The following is a 22372-nucleotide window of genomic DNA, read 5'->3' as shown; positions in this document are numbered from 1 at the left end:
AACATCCGACTTGCGACCAGCTCAACTTACGACCACCCATAGTTATTACCACGACCTTCAGACCCTATTTTTAGAATTTTTATTCTACACCTGGCACCGCAACGCGCTAGCAGGCCGGCAACGTGTCCGACAATTTTGGCCAGCCAGCATCTCACTCTCGCACAGCAATCGACCGTGTGATGGCACCAGAGGGGCGGTGTTAGCGAGTCATTTAGCCTCCGAGTCTCTATTCAACATTTTGAATGGATTTCGACTTACGACCATTTCAACTTACGACCGTTTGCTCGGAACGGAACTGGCTCGTAAGTCGGAACTTACCTGTATTGCATTATATTTTGGACAGCTGCCCTCATTTCAAGCTCATATAACTCCAGACCCATAAATTGTAGGAATTAACTTGTTTTTTTTCTGATAAAAGAAGAGAATCTAAGGTTTCTAACACTGTATCAAACTTTTATGTAGCCCAAAAACCGAATATTGTGTGGGTCCTGGAATTCAAGTGATAATGACAAAAACCCTGGCACTGGAGTGGAGACATTTTTGCATACGTCTGGCAGTGAATGAGTGAATTTGTATTTGTGTTCAGCTACATCCGACGAGGGGAAAGTCACTGGTGGATGAAAGGCTCCACCCCTCCTCAGATTGCAGAGATCATCATCAAATTGGTCAAAGACATGGCAGCCGTAAGCACCAAACCTTCGTCATGGCGTGTGTGCCGCCAACGCACCACTGCAAAATGGTGACGGTTGTCGTTTTTAGGGTCACCTTTCGGACGCGTGGTCACGAGTCACCAAAAACGCAATCGCTGAGACGATCATAGCTCTCACCAAAATGGAGGAGGAGCATCGCTCGCCTGTGCGTTGCATTGCCACCACCAGGGTATGCACTTTTAACTCTTCACGCTTCAATTCAAGACTTCTACTTCTTCTGCTGTATTAATGGATCATCTGTTTTTGTTTCCCCCTCGTGCTTCTGCTAGCTGTGGCTAGCGCTAGCTTCCCTGTGTGTGCTGGACCAAGATCATGTGGACAGGCTGTCATCTGGTCGATGGATGGGCAAAGATGGACAGCAGAAGCAGATGGTAAAAGTTATTAAAGAAAAAAGGGAAACAAATGCCATTGAAAAGAAAGAATGCAGACACATTTTATCCACAGACTGAATGCTATTCATAAAAGACTTGAAATGAATCATTTTTTTTTTTTTTGTTTTTAGGACAAATGAGACACATGCGTTTATTCCACAATTGACTCCAATTCACAGGAGTCATTCTAAAATGTCTAAAATTGATATTAGCGGGTCTAAAAAGAGACAGATGTAAAGCAGATAGATTGCTTCCATATTCATGGAAGAAATTACCATCTTCGATCTTGGATCCAATAAGTAACTTTTGACCAAAAAGGTATCAACCCAGCTAAACACAAGACAATTGATGATGAACTAGGTAAAATGATCGCAGAGAAAGCACCTACAAGGCATCATTCCTCAAGATGGCAAAACACGAAGGTTACGTTCCTCATCAAGTGTTTAATGCTGATGAAAGCGGCCACTCCATTCCATCAAGCCATCAACGACCATCACAAAGGTCAATAAAATGACTTTATTATACTGTACAGTTTATTTCTTTCATTATAATACCATAGCACATTTATTATACATAAATTAAGGTATATTTTGTGTAGTTTTAAGGCTTAGAAAAGTAAACAAAATATGTTTTATGGGGACCTAGGAACGGATTATTCTCATTTTAATGGTTTCCTATGGGAAATAATTTTTTGGGATACACACTTTTCGCCTGACACACCCCGGCTACTGACAGTAGTTGCGATACCTGTTGTGGCTCAGTATGAGGCGCAGGGTCTTCATTTGAAGAAAATCAAGGCTTTTGGGTGCGCCTTATACACCCCAAAAAATACGGTCTGTCTCTTTACAGCCGATGTGTGACAACCACGATGATGGCGAGACGGCAGCCATCATCCTGTGCAACATGTGTGGCAACCTGTGCACTGACTGCGACCGCTTCCTCCACCTGCACCGACGAACGCGCTCTCACCAGCGACAGGTCAGCATTTTGCACTTGTTTCTGTGTGTGTGTGTGCGTTTGTATGACTAGTCTTGTGAGGACCACAAACATTTTATAGCATACGTAGTCAGGACGTTTTTGATAAGTGAGGACCTTTTGGACTCACAAGTGTCTTATTTGAAAGGCTTCTAGAGGGTCTATATATGCATCTGTTAAAGTTTAAGAGAGGTCCTCACAAATTCACCCAAAATGATTTTTTGGTGTGTATTTTCATTTCACTTGGATTCACACACTTTTTACTCACTGTGTGTGTTTATGTGTGTGTGTGTGTGTGTGTGTGCGTGGTTAATGAGAGGAAAAAGTTCATCCCACAAAAAGTAAAACAATATTTTAACCAAATTCACTACAGGGGTGAGGACTTTGAATGTAGCCATTCAGAAAGCTCACTCCTGCTTTTATTTCAGTTTCAAGTCCATTTTTTATTTATTTTGTTTTTAAAGACGTTGAAGTGGGAAATGGGGTGATATTTAGTCTTCAAATGGAACACTAGTTCTTCTCTAAACTTAGCAGCAACGGTGGTCCTCACTCCTTATCTGGAGTTATCCGGACCTCACAAAAGCATTGAAACAGGAATGTGTGCGTGTGTGCATGTGTGTGTGTGTGTGTGTGTGTGTGTGCTATTATGACATAATGTTTTGTGTTTGTTAATTGTTTTTACGATGATCAGGTATTCAAGGAGGAAGAAGAGGCCATCAAGGTGGACCTTCACGAAGGCTGCGGGAGGACCAAGCTCTTCTGGCTTATGGCTCTTGCCGACTCCAAAACGATGAAGGCCATGGTGGAGTTCAGAGAACATACAGGTAAAGTTTACGCGCAGCATGCAGGATGGATCCTTTTTTTGTTTCCTCCTCTAACTTTGCCGTATGATGCTTTTCAGGTAAGCCTGCATCCAGCAGCTCAGATGCATGCAGGTTCTGCGGAACGAGGAATGGAACTGAGCTGTCAGCAGTTGGAAGCGTCTGCTCGGACCCCGACTGTCAGGTAAAGCAAGCGTCTTTCACAATAAAATCCAATCTTTTGATGGCATGGTAGTAGTACTAGTGGAAGTATTGTATTCATGGCTGGTTCTAAGCTTGCTCTCTGTCTCAAAGCCAGCACACCAATGCGCTACGGTATTATTCTTCAGGGTGCTTAATTGAATGTATATTTCAATCGAAAAAAAACTTTTCATTTCCTTCTTCCTCCCGCAGGAATACTCCAAAGTGGCGTGCAGCAAGACGCACCCGTGCGGGCACCCGTGCGGCGGAGTCAAAAACGAGGAGTCGTGCCTGCCCTGCTTGCACGCCTGCGACAAGAATACGAGCTGCTTGAAGCAAGACGCAGACGACATGTGCATGATCTGCTTCACCGAGGCGCTCTCCGCTGCGCCCGCCGTACAGGTAGCAAAGTCAAATATGCTAAGATGCTAATATCAAACTCAAAAGTCAAATTCCAAGTCAGCTTGATTGTCCAATATGCTAAGATGCATGACATACAGCGCAGATGCAATTACTCTCGTCTCGGACCTAGCGTGCAAAGGCACTTATATTGACTTAACAAACATAATAAACACGAAAACGCCAATGTGCTGGGAGAGAGGGGAGCCGCTGCGTGTTCACGCGCCGCCATCTTGAGGAAGAAAAAACAAAAATAACAAATAATATGACTACAAATATGTCCTCCCGCCATAGATTCCAATCATATTTAGATTATATTAACCTTTATAGAAGTGTAATGTTCATACTTGCTTCCTATTTTATTTCTTTATTTGTTATATATTGGTAACAATACGTGTAAAATGATCTTGGAGATTAAGGTGTGAGAATTTATTTTAAAAAAGCGTTCCCAATTCAATTTATTGTATACAGACACTCCCCTTCTTATGAACATTCAAGTTACGTAGTAACATATGTAGTATATGTAGTAGGATAATTTTTTTCTGCATGTGAGCAGCGGCAGCCACACGCGCCGCCGTTCACTCAACCCGGAAGTAAAATAAAGTGTTAAAAAAAACTAAATAACAAATAATATGACAACACAACGATACAGAGAGTCATTCGTTCTTCAGCACTTTCTGTACCCTCTTTTTGTAACATGAAGCAGTTCTAGATGAAAGTGGATCAAAGCTTCCTTTTCAGTAGGGGATCAGAGACGTTATATACATTATATACACAAAATAAGGTATATTATGTATACTTTTAAGTCTTATCTAATAGAAAATTAGGTTTAATGGGGACCTGGGAATGGATTATTCTCATGTTCATGGTTTCTTATGGGAAATTAATGTTTGGAAGAAGAACTTTTCGCCTTACACACACCCGAATGACCGTTCGGAACGTATCTCGTTTGTAAGTTTGGGAGCGTCTGTATATATACTGTGTATGTATATATATATATATATATTTTTTTTTTTTTCTAAATCCCCAGCTCGAGTGCACTCACGTGTTCCACCTTCAGTGCACCCGACGTGTTCTGGAGAACCGCTGGCTCGGACCTCGCATCACATTCGGCTTCATGTTGTGTCCAATTTGCAAGGTGAGGTGACCTGAGATGATATTCTGGGGCGGAAACGTGTCCACGTTTCATCCAAAACTCCATTTTGTTTGGTATCTTTTCTCCTTTAGAATAAAATCAACCACTCCGTGATCAAAGACCTGCTGGACCCCATCAAAGAGCTTTATGAGGACGTGAGGAGGAAGGCGTTAATGAGGCTGGAGTACGAAGGTCTGCACAAGAGCGAGGCCATCACCACTCCGGGCGCACGCTTCCACAACGACCCGGCAGGTTTTGCCATGAACAGATACGCCTACTACGTCTGCTACAAGTGCAAGAAGGTACCCGCCCCGAAAGCAAATGGCCTTCAAACAGTGTCTGAATGAGCGAATGTTCTTTGCTTTCAGGCCTATTTCGGAGGAGAGGCCCGTTGCGACGCCGAGGCGGGGCAAGGCGACGACTATGACCCCAGCGAGTTGATTTGTGGAGCATGTTCTGACGTCTCCAGGGCTCAGGTAGAGGGAAACCGGACCGACGCCGCACCCCAAATGCCATACAGTACAGTGATACCTCGCTTTACGAACCCCCTTGCTTTACCAACTTTCCGGTTTACCAACGTTACATTTATGAACATTTTGCCTTGGCATACAAACTATTTTTCAAGAGACACACAATGAGTCATGTGTCGTTCGCAAACGAGCCCGTTCTCCTCACAACAAAATGGCAACCGACTGTTTTTGTCCTCTATTCCCCACCCCCAGTCTTTGGTTAAAGCCACGTGATTGGTCAAGAACGCAGCAGTCAGGGGCGGGGGTTTACAGACAGAGAGCGAGTGAGGCCATTCTCCAAAAAGAAAATGGCAGCCGACTGTTTTTGTCCTCTATTCCCCGCCCCCAGTCTTTGGTTAAAGCCACGTGATTGGTCAAGAACGCAGCAGTCAGGGGCGGGGGTTTACAGACAGAGAGTGAGTGAGGCCATTCTCCAAAAAGAAAATGGCAGCCGACTTTTTTTTTGTCCCCTGTTGCCCGCCCCCAGTCTTCGGTTAAAGCCACGTGATTGGTCAAGAACGCAGCAGTGAGGGGGTTGGGGTTAAACATTAAAGAGACAGGCAGACGACAGAGAAAGAGTTATAAAATGGATAGAAAACAGTGAAATTTGGACTTGTTTCAACTTTGATAGCAGAGTGTAGACTGCAAGGTTAAAATTTCCCATCAATCAGGCTCCACAAACAACCCGCACAAACTGTCTGTACACTTGATGCAAAAAGCTATCAACCCAGCTAAACAGAACACAATTGGCTTACAAACACACCACAACACAAGGCGCTTACAATTGAAATGGATTATTATTATTATTATTATTATTATTATTATTATTATTATTATGAAATCGGGCCCCATCAATTTTAGAATTTCCTCTCGATATGGTGGTGTGAGGTTCAATTTGGATCGTTCGTACAACAGCCTGCTTAGGCAACATACGATTAATAATACTGATGAGGTGATACCGGAGGAAGTGGGGCAATCAGGCCAGTCGTTAGTCAGGACAATAGGGAGTAGTCCTCTTCTCCCCCAACCTGAGAGCAGGGACCTATCATAGCAGTGTCGGGCACCGCCATGTCTGGACAGTAGGGATATATATATATATAGGGACGAAACTACCAGCAAAATTTAGTTAGCTGACGAAGCCTCTTGGATAAGAAGCGAAGCGTCCGACACCTTCAAATTTGTACAGATGACGGCTGAAGAAACCTTTTCATCCATCCATCCATCCATCGATGTTCTGTGGTTCTCCTCCAGATGTGCTCCAAGCACGGGACGGACTTCCTGGAGTACAAATGTCGCTACTGCTGCTCAGTGGCCGTGTTCTTCTGTTTCGGCACCACGCACTTCTGCAACGCCTGCCACGACGACTTCCAGAGGATGACCAGCGTCCCGAAAGAGGAGTTGCCGCATTGCCCCGCAGGTACACCAGCAAAGGTTCTTCTTGACCATCTTCTCAGTCATCACTTACCTTCACATTATATTAACAGCAATCACTGCCATTTATTTATTCAGGAATTGAAAAGCATGATGTGAATTTCCTGAATTTATTCACGTTTTGGTTTTTCTTGCGGGGGTGCCGATAAAGCGCTGGTCAGACACCTGACAATGTTTTTCCCTTCCACGAAGGAGCAGCGTTAGCCTTTTGTCCATGTTAGCGCTTTATTACAGCTTCAGCTGTTGTTAAAGTGCTGTATAAATCAATATGTATTGTATTGTATTTTGTACAGCCACCCCCATTTCAAGCTCAGATAACGCTGGACCCATATTACTTAGGAATTAACTCTTTTTTTCCTCATGAAAGAAGAGTTTAAGGTTTCTTACACTGAATTGAATGTTTGTCTTCCAAAAACGCAATAATAATAATAATAATAATACATTTGATTTATAACCGCCTTTCAAAACTCGCAAGGTCACCTTTCAGTCACAGGATGGGTTTTTCTGTGGGTGAGCAGCGGCAGCCACATGCGCCAGCGTTCACTCAAAGCGGAATAAGTAAAATAGATAAAGTTAGCTAGCTAACAGATAACTAATAGCTAGCTAGCTAGCTAGATAGCAATGAGTGGGCAAAATAGTTCTGAGTGAATTTAGAATGATGTGCGGGACAAGCAGGAATGGATTTTTGTGAAAAGAAAAATCACTTCATTTTTTTTGTACATGTGTAACATTTTTGTCATCTGTGGATCCTGCAATTTGGATTAGATTAGCCTTGTTTAAGTCTCGCAGTGGAGAAATTTACAATACACAGCAGCAAAGTGTTAAAGAGCAGCAAAGTAAAATGAAAGAAAGAAGTAGAAAAACAAATACAGGAGCTGATGTGAAGACAGCCACTCTCGCGGCGCCATCTTGAAAAAACAAAACAAACGAAATAACAAATAATGTGACACAACACAAAAGACACTTTCTGCACCCTTTTTGTTGCATGAAGCAGTTCTAGATAAAAGTGGAGATGATCAAAGCTTCCTTCTCACCAGTGGATCGGAGACGTCATGGAGAAATGTGGAGAAACGTCTGCTACAAGCTAAATGTTGAAATCAAACACTAAACTGTAGCATCCATGGATGAAAAAAGATTGTCTCACATCTCCTGTCCCACGTAAATTCGCTTCAATTCCAAGCCGCGACAATTCCCCTCACAATCAATACATGAAAAACACTTTGTGGTGCCGCGCCACAATATCTTTTGACACCGTGTGGCATTTGTCAACTCTAAATAGCGTCGATTGTACGTTTTGAGGTTGAAATCCTTTTTTTTTTTTTTTTGTCACAGGACCCAAAGGCAAGCAGCTGGAAGGAAGCGAATGTCCTCTGCATGTCGTCCACCCGCCGACGGGCGAAGAGTTCGCTTTGGGCTGCGGCGTGTGCAGGAACGCACACACCTTCTAACCGCGAGTTCCGCCGTTCGGAAGCGTTCTTGTCCACTGTGATTTGGAGCCCGGTTGGCTGCTGAAATGCGTTCAGCTTGTGAAGCTCGGCTCCTTCCTCCCTGCAGGAAACCGATGCGGGATCTTGGCTTAGTCGAGAGCTAGTCTTCGATCTGCCATTCGGGCAACCCGGTCAGTATCCAGGCTCCGTTTTTGGATACCGGTGCGGAAAAGACGAGTGACATTGCAAAAAAAAAACAACAACAACATGTATACATTAAAAAAGAAAAGAAAAGAAAAGAACCTGTGGCGTGTTTGCATGCGGCCGTCGTAATCCCACGGCTTCTCTTCATGTTGCGCCTCATCGGAATTATTTAAGGAAAAAAAACTATACATTGAAAAATGTTGTATGTAAAACACCTTTCGTACTCTTGTACAGTCTTCTCCAACTGTCAAGTGCATACAAAGAGTTTGTCAGGTAAGACTGTTAACAGAACATTGTTTAGAAGGAAAATAGTGTACCAACCTTGTGTATATATATATATATATATATAATGATGCTATGATTCAAATTAGCTGTATTCTGAAAGTTGCTACTTTTCACTTCACTTTTTTTTTTTTTTTTGGATTATATTCCGTTTTATGTTTTGAGACACAATTTTTCATGAAGTGCAATACTGGGCGTGCCTCCTGTTTTGCAGCTGTTAAAAACAAAAAAAAAGAAAGAAAATAAAGGAAAAAAAGTCTATGGAATGTATGTCAATAAAGCCACTGTACATTTTTATACAGTCCTTTCTCCTCATTGTCACATCTGTTTTTTAAAATAATAGTAATAATAAGAATATAATAAAATCATTATTAATATAATAATAATAATAATATTAGTAATAATCATAATAATAATAGTAATAATCATAAGAGTAGTAATAGTAATAATAATAATATAAGAATATAATAATAATAATACTTATTATTATAGTAGTAATAGTAATAAGAATATAATAATAATAAAATTATTAATAATAATAATTTATAATAACAGATTTTTGAAGACGGTCCTTTGAGTGACAAGCGCTGACACGAAACAAATTCAACTTCTAGGTGTGTTCGCGCATGCGCACATAGCTATGACCTATATAAAATAATTGTTTAAACGGAAAGAACATGTCTTTTGTTTTTCCTCATTGTCACATCTGTTTTTTTTTTCTTTCTGTTACTGAGGATGTGAAGGAAATATCCTATTTATATACCATCTATCTCGCCATCTAATTATGCCTCGATCTATCCTATAGGTGTCGGGGTGTGCTCGCGCATGCGCACATCGATATGACCTAGTATATAAAATAATTGTTCAAAAGGAAAGAAAACGTTTTTTTTATATATATAAAACGAAATACACTAAATATAAAATGGCAAATTTTCTTTTTTTTTATATAAAACGTATTAGTGTACAAGAACATAACATTTCCAGTGTTGGCGTGACTTGATAAAAAAAATGATTCGCAATCTGGCCACCATTTTGCTCGAATCCCACAATGCAGCGCGGCTGTGAAAACAACGCTTCGCCATTTCGGGCTCAAGTAGGGGCAGAGCTTGAACTCACGTTAGCGAGGGAATTAGGTCAACTGAAACCGAGGCGCCACTCTGACACCGTCTTGCTCCTAAACCCCATTTAGCTGTGTTTTTACCGATTGGGAAAGAGCCTTGGATCAAGCCTCCATGATTGTTATTTTCCTGGCCCGAATGATCTTTTCCTACGTGGGCCCGGGCTGAGCTGTCATCTCGGTTCTCAGATTTTCCTGCTAGCAAGCTAGCTGAGTGTAAACAAGGTGGGTCACTCTGCACCAACGCTTTTATATGCTTGAATTTAACAGCACTTCGGTGAATCAGTTTCACTCGTGACTATTTAGTGTGCTTTACATGACATGTGGACAACGTCGTTACACGGAAGCTACAATTTGACGTCTAAATTACCACTGCGTTGTCATTACGCTTCAGAATTTAGCATTAGCTCTCGTCGCCATCCATTGATATCATCGTCGTCTCTACGCACACTTGTTTGTGCCGTTCAGTGAAAATTTAAATGTCACATAAACGTTGCTCGAACTTTGTACCGTATGAATTTTCACTTGTTTTTCAAGCTAGCTTTATGTCACGTTCTGTATATTCGGTTTATGATATTATATTTGAAGATAGAGCTCGTCAATTCATTATTCCTCAACGAAGAAGTAAAATGTCCATTAATTTGCATCAAATGTGGAAAAACAAATGTGTGTTACGTGATTATCATTTGTTGCTTTAGTAGTTCTGCCGACTGAAAAAGTCTCTTTTTGGATAGAAATGATGACATGCATTAAACTCATTCACTGCCATTCACATATATATATATATATTCGGGAGTTTAAAATATGACATACAATACCATTCCCGAATTAGTTGGGGTTTTGTTTTGTTTCTTGCTTAAGTGCCGATAAACCGCTGGACAGACCTCTGGCAAGGTGTTTCCCTTCCACAAGGGGGCAGCATTTTCTTTTCTTGTTATGTTAGCTCTTCAGCTGTTGTTAAAGCGCTAGGTGTATTGTATTCTGTACAGCTGCACTATTTTAAGTTCAAATACCTCCAGAGCCATATAACTAAGGGATTAACTTTAATTATAATGCTAATACTACTCATAATACATTTCATTTGTAAGTGCCTTTCAAAACTTTCAAGGTCACTTGACAGTAACTGGATCGTTTTTTTTTTCTGTGGGTGAGCAGAGGCAGCCACATGCGCCAGTTTGGGTTTTGTTTTTTCTTGCTTGGGTTTTTCTGAGAGTTTTGAAAAGTGCTTGCAAATGAAATGTATTATTATTATTAATAATAATAAAGCACCGGCCAGCTCTCTGGCAATGTTTTCCCCTTCCACAAGGGAGCAGCATTTCCTTTTTTTCCCATGTTAGCGCTTAGTTCCAGGTTTAGCTGTTGTTAAAGCGCTATATAAACCAATATGTATGTATTGGATAGCTGCCCTCATTTCAAGCTCATATAACTCCAGACCCTTATAATTTAGGAATTAACGTTTTTTTTCTGATAAAAGAGGAGAGTCTAAGGTTTCTAAGGCTGAATTGAATGTTTATGTCGTCCTACAACTCCATCTTCTGTGGGTCCTGGAATTTGAGTGAAAATGACAAAAACCCTGGCACGGGAGTGGACGCATTTTTGCACATATCTGACAGTGAATGAGTAAATGATAAATGGCTAGTAGTAAATGACAATAGTAAACCTTCGTGCACATATTCTTCTCCATAGACTCTACTGTGTGCAACACTGCGTTATTCTGGCTGCTTTTAGTCTGTCGGTGACAATCATTCGTATTTCATCCTATTTTCCCATAAATAATTGCAATAAATGTGTAGATTTTGAAAAAAAGAAGCAAGTTAAGCTATGCAACATCTTTCTATTGTCTGGGTCACCCCTTAGATAAAATGGAGGACATGTTTGTTCTCCTCAATTCTTGTTTTGTTAATCTCGCATGCCTCGTTTGGATGAATTTGCAATTGTGTCCGTCTTTATTTACCTGTCCCTGTCACGCTTCAGGATGAAGAGGATAAAAGGCCCCAAGGAGGACGGCAACGGCAACGGCTCCCCGAGTACGAGTCCCCCGGAGGCTCGCAAGAAAGTGAAGAAAGAGTCGATCCCGTCACCCGAGGCGGGCGCTTCGCTGGATACCAACTGGGCTCGTCTCCCCCAGGAGCTTCTCCTGCACATATTCCAGTACCTCCCTCTGCTGGATCGGGCTTTTGCCTCGCAGGTGTGCCGCGGTTGGAACCAGGCATTCCACATGCCCGAACTATGGCGCTGCTTTGAATTTGAGCTCAACCAGCCGGCCAGCTCTTATTTGAGAGCCACACACCCGGACTTGATCAAGCAGATCATCAAGAGGCACTCCAACCACTTGCAATATGTCAGCTTCAAGGTATTAGCGCCAATCCTGAGCACGAGTTTGCATTTTCGCAAAGGGAAATAACAGATCTGGGTTTTATCGCGTTTGCCAGGTGGACAGCAGCACTGAGTCTGCAGAGGCGGCCTGTGACATTCTTTCACAGTTGGTGAACTGCTCACTCAAGACCTTAGGGCTCATCTCAACGGCGAGGCCCAGTTTCATGGAGGTCCCAAAGGTATGATCATCAGAAAGGTTTTAATCACACAAACAATTTCAAACATCATCAAAGGTCCTGTCGATGAAAAGGTTTCGTCAGCCATCATCTGTGCTTCTATGAAGCTCCTCATCCGAAAAGCTTAGTCAGCGAACCAAAGGTCAATGATACATTTGTAACCTAGCTAATGAGCTCTTCCTGTGAGGGAGTTTCAAGTCGTAAATTACTTCGTTGATAAAGGAGTTTTCCAAGTCCTAAATTCTGTCTGAGGCCAGATCTCCTAGATGAAGATGACAGTTTAACTAAGCATATAACAGCATGAAAGGTTAAAATATGATAAGTTCTCATTCTGTCTAATTTCTATCAATTATTCCTGTAAAACCTGCGTCTAATATTTTGTGTGTGGGTCGTTCATCCATCCAGTCTCACTTCATCTCAGCGCTGACGGTGGTGTTCGTCAACTCCAAGTCGCTGTCGTCTCTGAAAATCGACGACACGCCGGTGGACGACCCGTCCCTGAAGGTTTTGGTGGCCAACAACAGCGACACGCTCAAGCTGCTCAAGATGAGCAGCTGCCCTCACGTTTCGCCGGCAGGTACACGAGCGCAGCCAAACGTGGCTGATTCGATTCGCCTCAAGCAACTTTTCTGCCTTTACAAAGAATGTCAAAGGCACAACACAAGCTCTTTTGTAAATCAGCGCATCAGAATGTTCTTTCTTCTCCTGCCCTTTTTGGCAAGTGAATATTCAAATGAGATATTTACATGCGTGGACACAAATGAATGACTTGACTTGCTCTTCGGGTGACGTGACTTGACTTTATTTACTTTTCACCCCCGTATCTTAACTCGTTCCCTGCCAGACGATGTGCAAAAATATGTCCACTCCAGTGCCAGGGCTTTTGTCATTTTCACTCAAATTGCAGGACCCGCAGAATATTGAGTTTTAGGACTACATCAACATTCAGTGCAGCGGAAGAAACCTTGGACTTTCTTCTTTCATCAGAAAAAAAACATAGTTAATTCCTAAGTTATGTAGGTCTGGGGTTATCTGATGTTGAAATGGGGGCAGCTGTACAAAATACAATACATACATATTGATTTATATAGCGCTTTAACAACTGAAGCTGCAACAAAAGCGCTGACATGGACAAAGGGCAAATTCCTACCCCCTACTGGAAAGTGGTCAGTGGTCTGACCAGAGCTTTATCTGCACACAAGCAAGGAAAAACAAAACCCGAACAAATTCGGAAATGGTTCTCTACGTCATATTTTCTATTCCCGAGTAAATTCGCGAATGGCGGTGAATGAGTTAATTGGAACAAAAGATACATTTTGACATTAATACAATACTAATACTGGTAATATTATGAGTAATAATAATTATTATTTAACCAGTATTTTTTATTATTATTCCTTTTATCTTCCTTTCATTACTTGGCTGATGTGAATGCGGAATTTCTCCAATGTGCGACAAATAATAATAATAATAATACATTTAATTTCAAGCGCCTATCAGAACACTCAAGGACACTTTACAATAAATAAAAAAAAAACAATAAAACCATGAAGAAAATGATACATAATAAAATATCGGATTGAACTAGGCCATGAATGCAATTTTAATCAGGTGGGATTTGAAAGTAGGGAGGGAGTCAATATTACCGAAGTGAATTCCAGAGTTAGGGAGCTGAGCGGCTGAAAGCTCTGCACCCCATTGTGGTGAGACGGGCAGAAGGCACATAGGGAGGATCTGAGGGACGGAGAGGGAATGGGGATTTGAAGCAGGTTCGACAGATGGAGGGGGCAAGGATGGCTTAGTATTTAAAGTTTGTATTGTCATCGTCACGAATGAATGTAAACATGAGAATGACCCCCTGCAGGAATCCTGTGCGTGGCCGATCAGTGCCACGGGCTGCGTGAGCTGGCGTTGAACTACCACCTCCTGAGCGACGAGCTCCTGCTAGCTCTGTCCTCTGAGAAGCACGTGCACCTGGAGCACCTGCGCATCGACGTGGTGAGCGAGAACCCGGGCCAGCACTTCCACGGCATCAAGAAGAGCAGCTGGGACGCCATGGTGCGCCACTCGCCCAACTTCAACCTGGTCATGTACTTCTTCCTCTACGAGGACGAGTTCGGGCCCTTCTTCAACGACGAAATCCCCGTCACGCATCTCTACTTCGGCCGTTCCGTCAGCAAGGAGGTGCTGGGCCGCGTGGGCCTTCACTGCCCTCGCCTGGTGGAACTGGTGGTGTGCGCCAACGGCCTGCGACCGCTGGACGAGGAACTGATCCGCATCGCCAAGCGCTGCACGCAGCTGTCGGCCATCGGCCTGGGCGAGTGCGAGGTCTCCTGCAGCGCCTTCGTGGAGTTCGTCAAGATGTGCGGACGCCGCCTGTCGCAGCTTTCCATCATGGAGGAGGTGCTCATCCCCGATCACAAATATTCCCTGGACGAGATCCACTGGGAGGTCTCCAAGCACCTGGGCCGGGTTTGGTTCCCGGATATGATGCCCACCTGGTAGGCGGACCGCCACCACGCTGGAGTCTCAAAAGTTAGTGGAAAAGGTTTGCCCCTCCGTGACTCAAACGAGTCTTGTTCGACAACGGAGATCATCTGCGTTCTTTGTCTCGACATGCTTGCGAAAAATGTCTCAGTGGAGGAGATTAGCGCACAATTGCACTAGCACTAAAATGGCCGACGCACCATTAAGCTGGGGAGGGCTATTTATTCGAGTATAACGCGCACTCCGAATTTTCAATTGAAAATTGACATCAAAATTTGTTTCACTTTGTCTCGGCGCAAACCAAGCATAGCAATAAAAATCATTAATTTACAATGTAAACACTCAATCTAAATAATAATAATAATAATACATTCAATTTATAAGCGCCTTTCAAAACTCTCAAGGACACTTTACAGTCACAGGATAAGAACAAAAATGTTTTTCTGCGGGTGAGCAGTGGCAGCCAGACGCGCCAGCGTTCACTCAACCCGGAAGTAACGCACACACATTAAACTCAGAACTCTCACTTTTAACTCAGAATTCCGACTTTTAACTCAGAATTCTGACTTAACTCAAAATTCCGACTTTTAACTCAGAATTACGACTTTTTACTCCGAATCCGACTTTGAACTCAGAATTACGACTTTTTACTCCGAATTCTGACTTTCAACTCAGAATCCGACCTTTAACTCAGAATTCTGACTTCTAACTCAGAATTCCGACCTTTAACAGGAAATTCCGACCTTTAACTCGAAATTACTACCTTTAACCCAAAATTCCGACTTTTACCTCAGAAAACTCTGAAAACTAAACTCTGGATCTTGGTAATTGTGCAAAACAGCAATGCTTAACTCCTGTTTCAGTGTGGGCGAGGCGAGAAAAGGAAATGAAATGAAGCGTAGCTAAATAAATGCTAATCAACATTTTTTTTTAAAAAAAGGAATGACCGGGTCTTTTCGAGAATCGAAACTGAAGGGTCAGAATAGCCATGGAAATGCTGCCCCCTCCTGGAAGGGATAAAGCATTAAATATATAGGAGCATTTTTCCCAGGCCTCGTTTATAACGCGCATCCAAAATTTTGCGCGTTATACTCGAATAAATACAGTAAATTGCTAAAGATGACTGCCGCAAGTGGAATGAAAATGGCCAGGACAAGAGTGAGAAATGTGTAAATACGTCCGTATTTGTCATGTGAAGTTGTACAGTGTATTGACGCTCGCATTTTAATTTTTAGCCTCGTTCCCATGATGATATTTTATTTTAGTTTTTTTCCTTTGGCTTTTGTATAAGTGATTTTTTTTTCCTTAAGCACCTTATGGCAATACCAAATAATCCTAGCAGGAGAAGCTACATGTATGGAAAATGTACGTGGTTGAAATTGCTTGGAAGCCGCCAATAGTCGACAGGTCGGCTTTTTCGCTGCTTTCACTTGGCCGCGCGGGCGCTTTGGGTGGTCGCTCAGGTGCATTTCGTACAAAACAACTTGTTGTACTTTCTGCCCGACGCGGGGCTTGCAGTGGGCTTCGAAAATGCCGCAAGTTCAGATGAGTGACATTGTTTTTTTCCTTCGAGAAGGAAGTTGATAGCATTTTGTATATAAAACGCTGCGTGTTTGATTGCAATGACAAAAATGTTTAATTTCTTTGATTTCACCGCGTCAGGGTTCTTTCGCTGTCGACGATATCGCATTTCCACTGCCTCATTTAGTCTTCCCCTTCAAAAATACAGCAAAAAGTACTCAATATATAATTGAATAATGAATATTCAATCTTAATTTTCTCACAAATCATTGAATCTGCTTGTCACTCGACATCATTGGCCTAAATCGATGTTATTTGTGGTAAATTTGTAAGATAATTGAGTGAAATTATTCCAGGAAATACCACAAGATCACCAGTTCATAAATCCCTGCCCTAATTGATCGAGTTAATCAGTCTTGCGGTGGAGAAATTTACATTTCACAGCAGCAAAGTTATGAAAGGAAAGGAAGAAGTAGAAAAACTAAATACAGGAGCTGCTGGAAAGGCGCCATCTTGAAGTCAAAACAACAAAAATGTAAAAAAAGTCATTCAATCTTATGCACTTTCTGCACTTTGAAGCAGTTATAGATGACAGAGGATAGAATCAAAGCATCCTTTTCACCGGTGGATCAGGGACGTCATGGTGGAATGTGCACGTTTGCTACAAGCTAGATGTTCAAAGCAAACGCAAAGCTATAGCATCCATTGATGAAAAAAAGACTGTCTTACATCTCCTATCACGCGTAAATCCGCTTCAATTCCAAGCCGCGACAGTTCCCCTCACACTTTTTGAAATCAATACATAAAATACTCAGATGAAAAACACTTTGCGGTGCCGCGCCACAATATATTTTGACACCGTATGGCATTTGTCAACTCTAAATATCGTAGCTTGTACTTTCTGTACGTTTGAGGTTGAATCCTTCTGCTCATCTTTGTCTTACATCTCCTATCACGCGTAAATCCGCTTCAATTCCAAGCCGCGACAGTTCCACATATACGCATCGGCCCTCTGCGCTGACGCTCATTTCTTGTGTTGTACCTTATAAGAGAACTGCAGCAACTAACACAAGCACGTGTGTTCAATTTTGCCGTTTCCCACTCAACTCGTACATTAGCCTGCTAGCACACTTGCAAGTTGAAAACCTGAAATTTGTCGCTGGCAAAATGTCAATGGTGTTTCGGTAGCGTGCAGTGGAAAACGTACATTAGTCGTAAAATCTTTTCAGTTTTTGTCATCGCTAGACAGGATGTCATTTCTCCAGATGATAAAATTAACATTTTTTTGAGGTGTTATGCCCCCCTTACAAAATAAAATCCTGATCACAGAGTGACACTTTTTGTGAGTCACAAGACCAGACAACTTTAGCAAAAATTCCTTTAAGGCCATAAATATAAAACTTTCAAATGAAAAACGGTTAAGTATCTGAGTCTGTAGGTGGAGGGAGGGGAGTGTACATTGAAGAGTTGGAAAATTAATAAAGCTTTATTATTTTCTTATTAAAAACAGGTAGGCACGTAGAAAACCAATAAAACATGCTAAGTATGGTAAATCCAAGACTTTCATCCACATTTATGCAAAGTAACACATAATGATGGTACAAAAAAGTAATGACGTACAATGAGTTTATAGCAGCATTCATTTGCTGTTTAGTTTTTGTTCGCTAATGTGTTTTTTTTTTTTTTTTTATGATCCAGTGAGTTGCTTTTTTTGCGTGTTGACTGTCCTTAAAAGGACAACCGACACCGCCGGACAAGTTGCGTCCATAATTTGTAAAATCACTTCTACTGAGCGCATTTGACAAAGATTCCACCCCATATAGCTATATTTGACCTTTTAAGACTCGCGCAGAATATTTAGCAAGTCTTGTTTTCGAGTTGATGACGATGCCGGAGGGAACGCCCCTGACCGAGAAAGCGACAACAATGCATTTTGGGTACTTTTTTTCATCTGAAAACACAGTGTTGATGGCAAAATTCGAAGGAAAACTACATAAATAAGGCGATGGCGAATCGTTGTGTGTCGCAGCCAATTGCGGTAACACGCATAAAGAAGGTGTAAGTTGATACAAATTCCCAGCGGACAAGTCAGCCCATTTCCAAAGGAGCTCGGGCGCCATCTTGTGCATTTTCTGGGCGCGGCATTGTGGAGGCCAGGTGGCTCGAATTGATACGGAAGGACTTCTTTAATCAATTGCAAACATGTATGCTTTCCTCTTCAGAACTATTAAAATCGTGTTCATAACTGGATGAGTAACAAGAAATCATCTTCTCCGAATCTGAACTCTCTGAAGCCATTGTTTTGATTCTGGAGCAAGGCAGTGTGTGACCAATAGTGACATCACGAACAAGGGGGCGGGACTTTCTGAATCTGCCCAGTTCCGAGCTCATTTTGTGGCAGTTTTTAGGACACTTGAAGTCATTTTGATTGGTGTTTTGCATTTGACTAAAAATATCAGGCTGCGTGTTTTGGCTATTTTAGATGCTATAAAACGTTTTTCTGATGTCAGTTAGGAAACAAAAAAGTGGTGTCGGTTGTCCTTTAAGTGGATCGTCTTTGCTTTTATTTACTTCTCTTTTGACATGAGATTTGGATACGTGGTCTACTGCTAATAAACGTTTGTGAAAGGAAGATTTGCTTGTGATATTTTACTCCTCTTTGAAAACTGCATTCTTGTGTTGATAAGAAGCCATAAAATGGGTTGGAAACGGAATCAAAAATTTCTCGAGAGAAAAAGAACATTAGATCCGTGAAAAGATGAGATTATAGACGAGATGACATAAAGACGAATACTGTACTGATATATTACCTCAACGAAATTCCAAACCAACCGGATGTTGGGCATTTATAAAACAATATACAGTGATACCTTGGCTTACGAACTTATTGGTTCCCAGACACAGTGTGTAAGGCGAAAAGTGTGTATTCCAAACATCAATTTCCCATAGGAAACCATTAAAATGAGAATAATTCGTTCCCAGGTCCCCATAATACATAATTTTCAACTAAATAAGCCTTAAAATTACACACAAAATACCTTATTTTATGTATAATAAATGTGCTATGGTATCATAATTAAAGAAATGAACCGTACTGTATCATAAAGTCGTTTTATTTACCATTTTCTGACCATTTCACTTGTTTTTTTTGTTTCAAGCTGTCGTCTCCATTTCCTGTGTGTGTGTTTCTGTAACCCCCGCCCCCTCCCTGCTGCGTGTGTCCCCTCCCTCCTCTACCACAGATGTTGACCAATCACGTGCGGCTTTAACCGAAGACTGGGGGCAGGGGAAAAAAAGCCGGCTGCCATTTTCATCTCCTTGTTAGGAGCTCCAAGAACCGGCGAACGACACATCACTCATTGTGGCGCTTTGTGTGTTTCCCCAAAAATTAGTTTGTATGCCAAGGTAAAATGTTCATGAATTTAACGTTCGTAACCCGAAACGTTTGTTAGCTAAAGTGTTTGTAAACCGAGGTATCGCTGTACTTCAAAACCAAACTTGACCTTGCTTTGACACAAAACAATCACGATTAATGAGTTAAAATTTGTGACAAAAAGAAATAATATTGACATGTTAGCATTTGACCGGAAGTGGTCACATTCACAACAAATGTTAAATTGGCAAAGATAATTTTTGCTTCCGGGGTGGTCAATTTGAAGGCAGAGGTATCTCCTCGTACTGAATGCGTACATAAGGAGCTTTCATTGGAAGCCTCCAATACTCAAAGTTATAGTAAAAGTAGAAAGTTTTGTCCATCACCACCCTCTTGTAAGCCTCCAGCATACTCAGCGCAAACTCCGCCATTGACTGGTGAGGCCGGAAGTCGTGGTAAAAGTCCCGGATGTCCGTGGCTAGGTTCTTTAGCGCCGGCTGTCCGAAGATGGCGCTGTCGTTGCCCAAGTGGACGGGTTCCCCGCTGTACAGGTAGATCTTGGTATAGTTGGTCTGGGAGCGGCTGGACAATTTGGCCCCCAGTGAGCTCAACTTGCGGTAAGTGCGATGCACGAATTGCGAGCAGTCGTACGACTCGAACCACGTGGTGGCGTTGGGTCCCGCGTGCGAAAGCACCGTCCACGTCTCGTAGTAGATGCCCGTTGTGTTGTCGTCAATCACCCACCGGGCCAACTCGTTAAACTGATTACCTGAACGCATATTGATGGACACGATAAATATATCGCCACCCAACATTGATAACAGCATGAAACATATTTTCTGACAGTACTATCCGATTCAGACATAGCACTACTGAAGGCCTAGCGATGAAATCCACGTCTCGCCAACCGTTGCCATCAATTCTATCAAATCTTACCGCTGATTTCTGCAATTTTCTCCAAAGTGCCGTTCTGTGCCCAGTGGAAATCGTCAATGCCGTCAAAGAAGCACGCAGCCCCCTGGTTGCACCAGAAGGGGGCGAACACGTCCGCTCTTAGATGCGGGAATGTACAATTTCCAAGCTGGAAGAGTTCGTACCATTCCATAGTGTAGTTGAGCCCCGTCTGTGCGCTGCTGAAGCCAACAGCGTCATGCATAACATGCTAACAAACAAACAAACAAACAAACACAAAGGCGTTAAAACTTTATTCGCTGTCACGTCGTTTGTTTGTTTGTTTTTTTTCTCCATCAAATTGAACTTACAAGTTTTCCCAGTACATCTCCAAACTTGAATTCCCAGACAGGAGTCTGCAGACGATACACTGAAATCACGTCAGTGTCCTTCATGTCGGGGATGCGGCCATCTTGATTTCCGCTTGGACAGAAGGGGTAAAGAGCTTGACAGTAAGCGTCCGCTTGGGGACGCCGGTCAAAACGTCTGTTGAGTAGACATTTTCAGGAAAAACTTCCATTTATGCTTGACGTTTCAAAAATCCGTTTCCAACGCACAAATACAATCATCGGTTGGATTACAATATTGTACATTTGTTGTATTTTAAAATATGACATTTTCCCTCATTAAATACAAATTAGTACAATTTAGGTCAGAAAATACAATACATGTTGATTTATATAGCGCTTTAACAACAGCTGAAAAAAGACTTTATTCTTGCAATATTACACCTCATTTCTCTTCATATTATATCCCGTTATCTGTAAATCATAATTGTGATAGTGCTACCAGCTAGCATAGTAACACCAGCTGAAAAAGGCGCATCCGTGACACTCTGACAAAGGCGGAAGTATACGCCGAAACATGCCAAGTAATTGAACACCTAAAATACACTGTCTGTAAGTAAATAATCTTTTTTAAATTACATAATTGTGATTTTATGCCTGTTAAACTTGGGATGGGATCTTTTCATGATGTCTTTCCAGGTCTAAATTACGATTATAAAAAATGTGGCAAAAAAGTTGCTTTGTCCGCCACATTTAATTATTGAATTATCCACATTAAAATCGCTGAAATTCCGTCTGAGGTGCCAATTCCAGAAATTCTGTGAGAATGAATGTGCTTTGTTATTGAGTAAACACAGCCTCATTGTTTGATACTCAATGACATTTTAAACCGAATAAGTAGGAGTAACTGTTCCGTGATACCTGTTATCGTTTGGATTTCAACCATAAACATTTTGTTAAATTAATACTTCGATTAGTCTCAATCATATGATTATTATTATATTGTGTGCGTTACTTCCGGGTTGAGTGAACGCTGGCGCGTCTGGCTGCCGTTCTCACCCGCAGAAAAACTTGTGACTGTAAAGTATCCTTGAACGTTTTTAAAGGCGATTGTAAATGAAATGTATTATTATTGTAAATGTAAAACTTGCATGACGTGTGCCAAATTATATGGTTGGTGAAGTTGTTCCCCTCTCCGATTTAGTAAATGACCAACGGTCAAATAAGTACTATATGTATTAATTTGTTTATACATGTTGAATGTGTTATTCCGCTGTCAACAGTATTTAGTAATAAGACTAAAATTTCAGCAAGTGCATGTTCCAGATTTGAGTCAGATGCCTTGACATTTGCGTCTTTTTTTTTCTTACCTGTAAGGGACAGGCCACGTTTGATTCTTGAACGCGTTAGCGAGGTGAAGAAAGGCCAAACAAATGAAGAAAAGGACATCGATCTTCGAGCGAGGCATGTTCGTAACTCAAAAACGTGTACAAATGGCCCCAGTCTGTCATTCCTTCTCTTTTCATAGCCTACTTCCGCACAGATGATCACGTGGTTTTGTTGACGCGTTCAGGGCATACGTTCGCCTGCGCGCGAGTGTACCAACCTTTTTCTTTAGGGGGCGCTGTTTCTCCAAGGTG

General features: G+C 41.9%; 3 protein-coding genes across 3 annotated transcripts in view; 2 read left to right on the top strand and 1 right to left on the bottom strand.

Moving 5' to 3' along the window:
- mycbp2 (MYC binding protein 2) overlaps positions 1-8745 on the top strand; it is a 74050-nt gene extending 65305 nt beyond the window's left edge. The window contains exons 73-84 of the mRNA XM_089001927.1: positions 587-683; positions 760-879; positions 980-1081; positions 1931-2059; positions 2748-2880; positions 2958-3061; positions 3271-3459; positions 4487-4594; positions 4684-4893; positions 4960-5067; positions 6352-6517; positions 7864-8745. Coding sequence (XP_088858053.1) covers positions 587-683; positions 760-879; positions 980-1081; positions 1931-2059; positions 2748-2880; positions 2958-3061; positions 3271-3459; positions 4487-4594; positions 4684-4893; positions 4960-5067; positions 6352-6517; positions 7864-7979 — 1582 coding nt within the window. The 3' untranslated portion in view covers positions 7980-8745. The remainder of the gene's footprint in view (positions 1-586; positions 684-759; positions 880-979; positions 1082-1930; positions 2060-2747; positions 2881-2957; positions 3062-3270; positions 3460-4486; positions 4595-4683; positions 4894-4959; positions 5068-6351; positions 6518-7863) is intronic.
- Positions 8746-9505: 760 nt separating this feature from the next.
- Positions 9506-18753, top strand: fbxl3a (F-box and leucine rich repeat protein 3a). Its single transcript, XM_089002069.1, has 5 exons — positions 9506-9786; positions 11536-11914; positions 11994-12116; positions 12519-12690; positions 13978-18753. Exons 2-5 carry the CDS (start codon positions 11537-11539, stop codon positions 14616-14618), a joined length of 1314 nt encoding a protein of 437 aa, XP_088858195.1. The 5' UTR covers positions 9506-9786; position 11536; the 3' UTR covers positions 14619-18753.
- A 144-nt stretch (positions 18754-18897) lies between these two features.
- cln5 (CLN5 lysosomal BMP synthase) lies at positions 18898-22351 on the bottom strand. The gene is made up of 4 exons (XM_089002070.1): positions 22103-22351; positions 20757-20931; positions 20431-20656; positions 18898-20263 (listed from the first exon to the last, which is right to left on the bottom strand). The coding sequence occupies exons 1-4, from the start codon at positions 22198-22200 to the stop codon at positions 19770-19772; spliced, it is 993 nt and encodes a 330-aa protein (XP_088858196.1). The 5' UTR covers positions 22201-22351; the 3' UTR covers positions 18898-19769.
- Positions 22352-22372: the final 21 nt, after the last annotated feature.

The sequence above is a fragment of the Hippocampus bargibanti genome, linkage group LG08 (genome assembly GCF_051943395.1).
Source record: "Hippocampus bargibanti isolate YZ-2025 linkage group LG08, ASM5194339v1, whole genome shotgun sequence".
Classification (NCBI taxonomy): Eukaryota; Metazoa; Chordata; class Actinopteri; order Syngnathiformes; family Syngnathidae; genus Hippocampus; species Hippocampus bargibanti.
The sequence above is the reverse complement of the archived record's forward strand: the minus strand, read 5'-3'. Positions and strand labels throughout refer to the sequence as shown.